The 11,200-nt window shown below is 41.1% G+C and overlaps 1 protein-coding gene and 1 long non-coding RNA gene across 5 annotated transcripts; both read right to left on the reverse strand.

Annotated features, from left to right (window-relative positions):
* Positions 1-2,446: 2,446 nt before the first annotated feature.
* Positions 2,447-5,834, reverse strand: LOC134198482 (uncharacterized). Its single transcript, XR_009972850.1, has 4 exons — positions 4,921-5,834; positions 4,806-4,851; positions 4,426-4,746; positions 2,447-3,456 (listed from the first exon to the last, which is right to left on the reverse strand). It is a non-coding gene; the product is annotated as an uncharacterized LOC134198482 (long non-coding RNA).
* Positions 5,835-8,544: 2,710 nt separating this feature from the next.
* Positions 8,545-10,356, reverse strand: LOC134198388 (uncharacterized). 4 transcript variants are annotated; one of them, XR_009972828.1, is made up of 6 exons: positions 9,977-10,351; positions 9,828-9,914; positions 9,672-9,722; positions 9,313-9,606; positions 9,154-9,252; positions 8,545-8,877 (listed from the first exon to the last, which is right to left on the reverse strand). XR_009972828.1 is itself a non-coding variant. In XM_062667768.1 (4 exons), exons 2-4 carry the CDS (start codon positions 9,407-9,409, stop codon positions 8,681-8,683), a joined length of 393 nt encoding a protein of 130 aa, XP_062523752.1. In that variant the 5' UTR covers positions 9,410-9,914; positions 9,977-10,285; the 3' UTR covers positions 8,545-8,680. The 4 variants fall into 4 exon arrangements, 2 of the variants coding, with proteins under 2 accessions (XP_062523752.1, XP_062523751.1); XR_009972827.1 differs by having other exon boundaries at positions 9,672-9,914; positions 9,977-10,356; XM_062667768.1 differs by having other exon boundaries at positions 9,313-9,914; positions 9,977-10,285.
* Positions 10,357-11,200: the final 844 nt, after the last annotated feature.

The raw sequence follows: 11,200 nt of genomic DNA on the forward strand, positions 1-11,200 counted from the left end.
TAAGCGCAATGGTCCTACTGAATGGGCTGCTGATGAAAATGTGTCAGTTATCTGATGTTTTCATTTATCCGACGTCCTTTTGGTTCCATGCCCGTCGGATAAGTGGTGTCCTACTGTAATACCCATGCCTGTATATACGCCCATGTACGACAGGTCAGAATTGTCAGCCCGAAAAGATGCCCATGCCCAACTATACGTCCAAGCCCAAGTATAAATAAATCCAGGATACGCATACACAGGCAAAACAAAATGGGGTCCGCAGGACATTTGTCTCCGTCTGTGTGCGTTTGATGAGCTGGTCTCAGTGTTGAGTGAAAGTGCTAACCGCTAGACTCATGTCTTTGTTGCGATTACCGACCCAGATGCTTTCGACCGGCTTCAGGCCGACCACTCTGGTTTGCATGTGTACACATGTAATGTTTAGTTTCTGCATGTATGCTGATGATGTATGGATATCAGTACCTTTGATCTTGCAAATGGACAATTGCAAGCATTTGTGGTATTTCTGTCTTCAAATATTTAGATGATGACTGGCCAAACGACAGCATTTTGTGACCATGTATACGACTGGGACCAAAATAATGCCCATGCTCTAGTATACGCCCAGAAAAAAATGTTTCTTTTCTATACGCCCAGGGTGTTATTCCGGGTGAATACGGTAGCTTGCATTACCTCACTTTTGCAATAGACATAAGCCAAACTACTCGCCTTTTTTCTCTGTGGCTTTACAACAGTCATATCGAGAAACGCGTAGGACATATACGATATGTCGTACTATCTTGATGAGAGACGTAGGTCTATCACCAGTTGTACCAGATAAGCGTGCATGTCTCGTTTTCCAGCACACTATACGTTTACACGATGTACTTGACCCGAACCGGGTCTGCCCACGTTGGCCCGACTAGAAATACTGAGCCAAGCTGGCACAGCACGGCCTGGCCCGCTCACAAGTGCTCATGTAAACGGGGTGTTAGTGTCATTGGAAGGATGGATGTCCCAATATGGTAGACTATTGTAGTGGAGGGACGCATCTCACAATACACTAGACTATTGTATTGGAAGGGATGCATCTCACAGTACATTAGATAATTAGAAGGATGCACTCTCAATACGTTAGACTATTGTATAGGAGGGATGCATCTCACAATACACTAGACTATTGTATAGGAGGGATGCATCTCATAATACACGGTTTAGACCCATTTATTGAAATAAACAGGAGCAACTAGCTAGTACCAGGCCAACGCACGTAACAATAGTGTGATACCAAAAATATACAAGCTAGTCTGGCGCTCTATAATCTCTTGCACTGCCCCTCATTATGCGTGCGCAAAAGGCTAAGTACACAAAACATCAAACTAAATAAGTAAACAGCAATACGTTATAATACAGTTACTTCATATTTCTCATTATCCATATCCTGTGTGACTCTTCAATAGAACAAGTGATGATTGAAGATATTAAACATTTACATTCTTTGGTTGTTGCTTTAAGGATTTGAAGAAAATGGTCCAGTCCATGATGATCAATGATACCCCTTGAACCAATAGAGATGTTTATTTGCTGGCAATTGTAACTTGATCTTATCACTTCGACCAGTTCAGTGTATCTATCACACTTGCGTTGGTTTGCTGACTGAAAGTTTGTTTCATAGCACACCGTCAGTTAAATTATATAGACTCTGTTGGTTCTTTCATTCCAAATAATAATGTCAGGTCTTAACCTTGAATTAATAATGTGTGAAGGGAAGGGCACATCACTACATTCAAGGTCAGCATAGATAATATTTTCTTTGGGCAATTTCAACCTTGCCATATTGTACAATATTCTCAGAATAGGGTCATGACGATGAGTATATAGACCTTTATTCAAAATAACTGGACAGTTGTTTAAGATGTGTAGTAAGGTCTGCCTTTTTCCACAATTAGGGCATTGATCACAAGACCTCCTCTTTCATACTGTATTATTGTATTATTGTATTGGAGGGATGCATCTTACAATACATTAGACTATTGTATTAGAGGGATGCATCTCACAATACATTAGACTATTGTATAGGAGGGATGCATCTCACAATACATTAGACTATTGTATTAGAGGGATGCATCTCACAATACATTAGACTATTGTATTGGAGGGATGCATCTCTCAATACATTAGATAATTGGAAGGATGCATCTCTCAATACACTAGACTATAGTATTGGAGGGATGCATCTCACAATACACGGTAATGCTGCAACTTAACTGTAAGTGGTATTTGATAAGTCTGGCTTATGACATTTATACAGAAATCTGAAATTCCTGTAGTCCTGAGCCAGACCTTGTTATGTCTTTACACGTGCACCTGCCACCCCATCATCATCACCAGATAAAAAGTTAGAAATGTGCAAGATCTGGGGTTCAAGCAAATCACAAATCCATGCTTTGACATGCTTGTTAAAATGGATGGAGCTAAATTGTTTCCTAGGGGCTTGACTTGACATTTGAATGTGAGCCATGCCCATGAGCTCTGGGCTCAACTTGACCCGTATAATTGTCATGTAAACACTTGGGCTTGGGCTTGTCCTGGTTCAGGTCTGGGCCCAGGCCTTATAACATCATGTAAACGAAGCTTTACATTGCATAATCAAGAGTGACTTATACCCTATTTCCATGAGTATTAACCAATGCTTGAATAGTAACTCATGAGTCGCTATAAGCAGCAACGCGCTGAACAATTGTCTACACACTTTCATCTCTGTGACATAGTCTTGAATCTTCAAGGCAAGGCACTGTGGTCACCAATGTCATTCAGAATATGGCATCTGTGACAAGAACGTCGTTCACAACTTAGACTGTTTGGGAAGCCAGCACAGTATTCATTCAAACTGTGGCTCGGAAGTAGAGTTTAGACAGACAAGTATAGCATAGCAATGGAGCCTCCTTATTCTACGTGAACGGCATTGTCCAACGCTTGTAGATACTGGTACATTCTCTGTCGAGGAGGGTTGAAACAATAGTAGCCCATACTCGAATAGTAACTCATACTGGAGTGTAACATTTGGAATAGGTACTGTCACACTGAGTGTAGTGACGTAACTAATCTGCCAGTTGCCATACATTGAGACCGTTTGTTGACATATACCACAGATCTTTATTACTCTACATATCCGTTTCTATCATCCACTACTAATCACAAATAAACATATCTTGTTGTATGGCGATATGCCGGCTGTCATCTAGGACATCACATAATTTCAATGCTCTTTGGCAGTTACGGTGTGGAACTAACTGCTCATGGCATGGAGAGCCACAATCAGCAATAGATACAGGTCAAAGTTATGTGGGTCCAGTCGTAGAATCTCAAACACGACGTAGCCATAAGCCATCACAGTGACCAATCTGCGACCAACATCACTTCCTCTGCAAACGTGTGCGATGACATCGGGCGCGTCTCTTGCCACCTTTGTGACGGCTACAGACACACAGCAATTACCCTTATTGCATATTCGTGATAAAAGATTAGCATCAATTTGATATCAATTAGAGATGACCTATCTGTCAAATTTCTAGTTTTTACTGTATGCATTTCAGGCATCTCTGAGTATGCTTTGTAGTGAAAACGTGTGTTGTAGTTGTAGTGTGATGACACCAAGCGAGAAATAAGGGGACAAGTTTAGAGCCATATAGGAGTGTATGCACATCTAAGTGAGCAACTGAAATTTGTCTGATTGAGTGCAGCATTGACTAGAAGACTATCAAACGTATAACTGTAGTAGCTTTTTGACTAAGGGATCATGTCTTGGTTAGGAACGTGGGTCTTGGAGTATCTGTTGTTGTTGTTGTTGTTGTCATTGCTACACACACAAACACACATGCATGTGCACATGCGCAATGCACAATGCACACACAAACACACACACACACACACACACACACACACACACACACACACACACACACACACACACACACAACATTGCCGGAACTGCACTCTTCAGATACTGCACTCTTCTCTAGAAGCTGACATGATCAAAAACATACTTAACCAAAAAGTTCCTGTTGGTGATCGTAATCGATGATACCACACCCTCTAAACAATTCGCTACTTAGAGACAGTGGCCAATAGATGTCATAAACAGCGCATGCTTTAGTACCCCAAGGTGTAGGGCCACCAGTTCATAACGCTCACATATAGGTGCATGCACTCTATGAGGTAATACAGTAATACACTTTCATGGTCAGCCAGCCAATTGAAAAATTATTAAATTGATATTAATTTAGGGATGAAATACTCCATGATCACTCTACCAAATTACTAGTTCCCATGCATTACAGGCATCTCTGAGTATAGGAAAGCTTGTATTTTGCATTTCAACTGTAGTGGGGTGGCAGTAAGTGAGCAGTATGGGTCAAACATTCTGGTCACATTATTCTGTCTTACCTGAGACACTAAGCTGCTGCTCATCCTTTCGTTTAGCTTCATAGAGGCCATAGTTTTTCTGCCCTGAGATTTTACGTCCTGGAAAGAACGAGTTGTCATTAGCATGTCAAGAGGCTAACTTTTTGTGTCAACATACCACCGTCTTCGTTAGGTTTCGAGGCGGTGAATACCACTGTAGCGGTAATGAGGAGCCTTATGCATAATGAAATAACAGAGGCCATTCAACTTGCTTCTCTCCGAATCAGCGTTGATATAAGGACGATGAGTAATATCCCGGATATTGTCATCTGATTTTTTTACTGTATGACGGATCAGTTGTGCCTAGGGGTGGTATACGATTATGTATGCCATTCTAATAGTTGTAATTCTATTGAACGTACGATCACGAAATTAGACTTCCATGACGAAGCAAACGATGAAGTTTACCTACAGATGATGAGAAATGTAGTTTGTTAGCTATAGAAGTGCTGTAATAGATAGTTCAAACAATCTCACCAAGACATCCTTTGCATTGTAATTGCCGTCCAAAGTGCGGCTTGCACGACCTGCAAACGAATAGCACAAGCATTTACTGTCAGTGATTGTGTTAGTTGAACCTTAAAGACATCAACATGATAGCAATTGTTTACCCTCATTGTGAGCACGTGACTCACACCTCCACACTTCACAACTCTGTTCTCACAACTCTGTACTGTTTACTACAGATGACAAGACATTGGATTTCGCCTGTAGGATAGCCACAGCTGACAATAAGTAGGAAATCCAAACTTACAGTGAGAAACAAGTGAGGGGAAACAAACCAACCTTGAAAACTCCCTTTGCAATTTTGCTGGCAATTATGGTTCTGTTGGCTACGATAAGTAGCCAGCTAGCCGTCCAGTACAACCGCCATTAAGCTATGGTACTCTTCGCAAACTGACTCACTATTATGATAACATAGATTGATATTTAATAGGAAAGGCGCCTTAGAGGATCATTAGATCAGGAAGTTCGCCTACATGTACGTTCAGTTGTCTAAATATCTTGCCACTAGGTCAAAGCAAAATGACCACAAACACGTTCCAGTGTATTCTGCAACAAAACTATACATTTTGAGTTCAAAATAGATAACTTATTGCATCATTTTAGTGACGATTGCACTGCTGCATTAATTTCTATAATTTACGATGTCTCCACTAGATAACAGAAACGCCAATCCTGAAATGTAAGACGAGTCAGAGGATGACATCAGTATGCAAATAGAGTGGTAAATGTATTGGAGGGATGCATCTCCAATACACTAGACTATTGTATTGGAGGGATGCATCTCACAATACATCAGACTATTGTATTGGAGGGATGCCAATACACTAGACTATTGTATTGGATGGATACATCTCACAATACACTAGACTATTGTCTAGACAATATTTGGGGCGGAGCTACCACAGCATGCATGCAGTCTCGAGGGTAACGTGCCCCTTTCACCGATCTCGCTGTACACAAAGTCCACATTTCCGGGTCTGCTTCTGAACTGTAGATCATCTTGCCGTTGACTAGGCTTTGTAAGTAAGTTCACTACTTACCATTTCGTGCATCTTGTGAGAGACTTTGCCTGCGTAGAGGCATGTAGGAAGCCATTTCTTGAGTACGGCTTCTTGAGGGTAAGAGACTGCTGTTCAAGCTGAAGTCGCCTGATCACACTCTGAACAGATACGCATGGAGTGGAAAGACAGACTACTCATTGCCTAGCAATGGATTAGATTAGTTTTGGCGAGTGAAATCATGCCACCCGGGAACCCATTTGGGGTAACCAGACATGTAGGATGTTCCACATTGTTTCTAGGCAGTCTAGCTTGCTTCTGTATATATGTGATTGGCCAAGTCGAAGTTCTAATTGTGATAACTTGCACTTGATAGGTACTGACGTGGATCAAAGTATAGTACACATACACTACAGTCTGTTTATTACAATTAGCACTCCCAGTCTACAAGTCCCAGCAACAGTTGTGTCTAAAGTAATACAACACACACACACACACACACACACACACACACACACACACACACACACACACACACACACACACACACACACACACACACACACACACACACACACACACACACACACACACACACACACACACACACTAGCTATTGATGTAATTCCATAGCTGTAATGTCTAAATCAGAAAGCAGAGGCTTTTCTATCTCATCCGCAGACACAGTTGATCAAGACATGTGTCTAGCTAGGGTAGTGATCCTAGAGAAGTGAAGATGTTGATTGTTGAAAATGTCACTGAACCTGAAGCTGATGGTTTATCTTGGATAATTGAACAGCAAGCAAATGAAATAGTGGAACTTCAAAGCAAAATTAGAGTTTTTTTAGCAAGACCTTGCATCTGCAAAGTTGGAGTTGTAAGGAAAGGAAAGGCATTCTCGATCAACACACTGCCAAATGATAAATCAAGTTATACAGGTTTTGTGTCGAGAAACAGTGTGGAGTTGGATTGAACCAACAGCCAAGACTATTACTCTGTATAGCAAACAAAGAATCAGACCAAAGTACATCAAGTGATGTAAGCTCATGAGCTCACCGCCGTCCATGAAGGGTTGGTTAGGCTAGACAAATTTTTCTGACTCTCGTTCGACAGGATACACAGTTTCACAGTTCCACTGTTCAAGAACGCTAGATGGGGGAAACGAATAGTTCTATTCAGCCACACAGTGCGTCACGTTTGGTTACCCTGAATGGGTTCCCCTACCACAAACTCTTCACCTAACAAAACTTTTATCGCTACAATGAGTAGTCTGTCTTTCCACTCCACATATATCTGTTCATAGTGTGAATCAGGCGACTTCAGCTTAAACAGCAGTCTCTTACCCTTGAGAAGCCGTCCTCAAGAAATGGCTTCCTACGTGTCTCTATGCAGGCAGGTCTCTCACAAAATGCACGGAATGGTAAGTAGTGAACTTACAAAGCCTAGTCAACGGCAAGATGCTCTACAGTTCAGAAGCAGACCCGGAAACGAGGACTTAGTGTACAGCGAGATTGGCGAAAGGTGCATGTTACCCTCGAGACTGCGCATGCTGTGGAAGCTCTGGGTCCTCAAGTATCGTCTATTGGATGGGTGCATCTCATGTTAGACTATTGTATTGGAGGGATGCATCTCACAATACATTAGACTACACCAGCTTTTTATCAATTATGTATGACTTTCTGCCACACTGCCAAGATCCATGCTCGCTATGTTCTTGCTGTTCGACTTCTCTTTCTAGCTGGGCTTCGGGAGAAGCAGCATTCTCTACGCCAATGTCTGCAACCGAATTGAATTATTGCTCATGTGCAGTAGACATGCATATGTAGTTGCTTCCTTGCCATTGCCAGTATCGTTACCAGTCTCCGACAAGCAAGTTTCTGGTAATCCTCCCTTATACCGGCATGTGGCTAAATGTGCAGAAATACGGTAATAATGTAATCTGCTCTTGTGGAGAGAGTAGCGTGGAAAATAACGGTAGGACATGGGACAATGTCCCACCAAATGTATTGTTTGTCCGACCGAATACTGCACCAGTGTTGGGACGTGTTTGGATAAAACATCCACCAGTATGCATATATGATAGTGTAAACATTGTCTCTTAGCATGTGATGGCCTTTCCAATGGTGTACCTGTTAATTTATTGAACCTAGGTGCCTCCTAGCATGCTTTATCCAGAGTAAACATCAGCTGCCTTTAACTCCATTTCTTCCTTGGAATTTGGTTGTAAAAATTACATGCAAATGGTTGCGGTAGGGAGGCACTAGTTCATGTAACACCATACAAGAATGTCCTACCAAGGCTCAGTCGGTCCGTGCCAGAATAATTCCCTATTTTCCACACTGGGAGGGTATATATAAACTTTTAAAAAAAATTAGCTTCTAAATTTGTAATTCTCTGCGACAATCCTATTGTAGTTGTCAGACGGCTTATAGCTGTGGATGTGAGGGTGTAAACCACAACTTCAGTAAGACGTGCAGACGTCAGGCAATTCGCAGTGTAACATTTGGAATGGGTCCTAAATGAGGTAGCAGATATTACACGTTAGGGCTAGTTGTGGTGACAGGTTAATACGTCATTCGCTATACAATTAACTCAGTTTGTCCACGTATAACTGATCTTGATTGCTGTATAGATATAAGTCTATATCATTCACTACTAGTCATGATATTATGTCAGTTATCACGAGGCTGGAACTAATCGTAGATGTAACCGATACCCCACATCAGCAAGACTCAAATCACATTAGCTCGATTTTGGTTGTCGAAAACCGGAGCAGCGTTATGATCGAAGAGTTGAGCGATGGGGAAATCATTGAGTATCATGGCGATCACTGTGCACACTTCCTCAACCTTTGTCATTCGGTATCCAACATCATTTTCTGTCAATAAGTTCTTGACAACATCAGACACATCGTCTGGGTTCATGTTATCTACAGAACAGAGGAATTAGTATCATTGCACATTCGTGATCAGCCGATAAAAAAATTAGTATTAAATTGATATCAATTTAGAAATGATTTCACTGTCAAACTATTAGTTTGTACACATTACAGGCATTTTTGAGTATCCTCTGTAGTAAACCTGTGCGTTTGAATCGTAGTGTGATGACACTAAGCGAGGAATAAGGGCACAAAACGTCTGTGTGTCAACATTTTGTCAACATCATGTGTGTCTAGTTCTACTTGAGACACTAGGCTGTGGCTTACCTTTCCCCTGAACTTCATTGGTTAGCTGAACTTGATACATTAGCTGAGGTGTGTAGGTTAGATGAGGTTCATAGACATTGTACCATGTGTCGTTTCTCTCTGGAAAGAGCGAAGTGTCATTATGCACTTCAAGGCAGCCAATATTTCTTGTCAACGTACCATTTTTGTTGGTATTTGAAGCAGTGAAATCAGCGTTAACTTTTACTAGCAGAACGAGGCTTAAACAAGCAGCATACATTATTTTATTGGCTTCCATCAAAATCTATCGCTATTTGGCAACATCCCGTATGCATCCTCTATGTTGTATGATTGAGCAATTGTGCCTGGAGGGGGTATGCAGTAATGTAAGATTTGGGAAGGTGCGCTCAGCCGTTGGCAGAGCCTTTTGAACTTAGACACCCAAATTTGACTTTCGTGTTGAAGTGAAATGATGCCGATTACCTGTAGATCACACTGAGAACAAGATTGTTGGTTATGTGCTGTAGAAGTGCCGCAATAGATAGTTCAAACAAACTGACCGAAGACGTCCTTTGCATGGTAATTGCCGTCTAAAGTGTGGCTTGTACGACCTGTAAAACGAATAGTACGAGCATTTACTGTCAGTTACTGTGTTAAATGAGCCTTAAAGACATGAACATGATAGGACCGTTATTGCTGTGTTAGCACGGGCTCACCCCTTCCTACACACTCTTGTACTCACTCTACTCATTCGCCACAGACGACAAGACACTGAGTTTGGCTTGTATGTAGGATAACCATGCCTGAGAAAGAAGTAGTAATGCGTATTTTACAGTGAGAAAACAAGTGAAGGGAATCAACCAACCTGAATTGTTGTTTGCAATTTTGTTGCCGAACGTTGCGTGGTTAGCTACATTGTGTAGTTAACGTCACTGCTGTAGAGCTAGAGTACTAGAGATCATGTAGCACACTCTTTCCAAATCATCAGACATGTAGAACAATGGTGGTTGCTATAATTAAGCGTTTGGCTTCCAGGTCTGTTGCAATGGAAACGGACGTCTTCTGCAGGAGTAACCAACCTCTTTGCTGTCTTTAAGCAAAGTTTTATGCTGTACAGCATGGCTTCTAGATTGATATGATAACTAGACTTGAAAAGCAAGCTCAGCATCTCGAGACAGAAATTTGATAGCATACCCTAGAAATTAACAGGACGTCCGCCTACAGATGCCTTGGGTTGCTCCCCACTTTGACAAAGTCAAAGTCACCGCAAACGTTTTACAATTTATTTTGAAAGAAAATTGTACTCTCTGTGTTCTAGATAGAACATATTGCATCGTTTTAGTGATGATTTCACTCATATTAGCTTCACTTTTATTTGTCTAGAGCAGGAATGCCTACCATGATATGTAAAGTAGATTACACAAGAACATAAATTACATAAATTACGCAAATGGAGCAATACATATGTAAAATGAGTCACCGCACCCATAGTTGACCTTTATGTAGGATAACCTACATACTCGGTCTCTATGTAATGTTGTCATGTGGATTTGCTTAATACCCTATATAGTTAATTGGCAATGTGAGTTACAGTTGAAAGGCAGGAAAGCGATTATGCTCAGCTGTTAATATTGCACGGATTTCTATGTACTCCTTGCTTTTTCATAATTGTTTTCTTTACAAAGAGCTAGTCGATCTCAATTCTTATCTACTCACGAACTCAGATCAATTGCTGATGCTCCATCACCTTCGTTTATATTACACCGAAATGTACTCTAGAATACTATTCTTACATAAACATTCCATTGCTTCCTCCCTCTCAACGTCTCTGCCTACTCTAGGAACTAAGTCTGTGTATCATCTGTTTATCTTTATTGAAGTATACATCGTTGCAAATGCACTTGTATGTGTTTCACTTGGTAGGATGTGCATAGTTACTAGTACATGTACCGTATATAGCATTCGAAAGTGTTGTGGTAATGTAAGATAATGTCACTTTTCCACATCAGATATCACTTTTAACTTCACGTGTTGAACTTCTCAAGTTTCTTGTTGAATTACACTTTTGGTTACATGTTGAGTCATGTTG

The sequence above is a fragment of the Corticium candelabrum genome, chromosome 2 (genome assembly GCF_963422355.1).
Source record: "Corticium candelabrum chromosome 2, ooCorCand1.1, whole genome shotgun sequence".
Taxonomy (NCBI): domain Eukaryota; kingdom Metazoa; phylum Porifera; class Homoscleromorpha; order Homosclerophorida; family Plakinidae; genus Corticium; species Corticium candelabrum.

Coding starts and splice junctions, on each gene's coding strand:
- LOC134198388 (XM_062667767.1), bottom strand. CDS start 9,409: ATGGAAGCCAATAAAATAATGTATGCTGCTTGTTTAAGCCTCGTTCTG. Junction 8,878..9,153: donor CAATGAAGTTCAGGGGAAAG/GTAAGCCACAGC, acceptor TCTGTTCTGTAG/ATAACATGAACCCAGACGAT.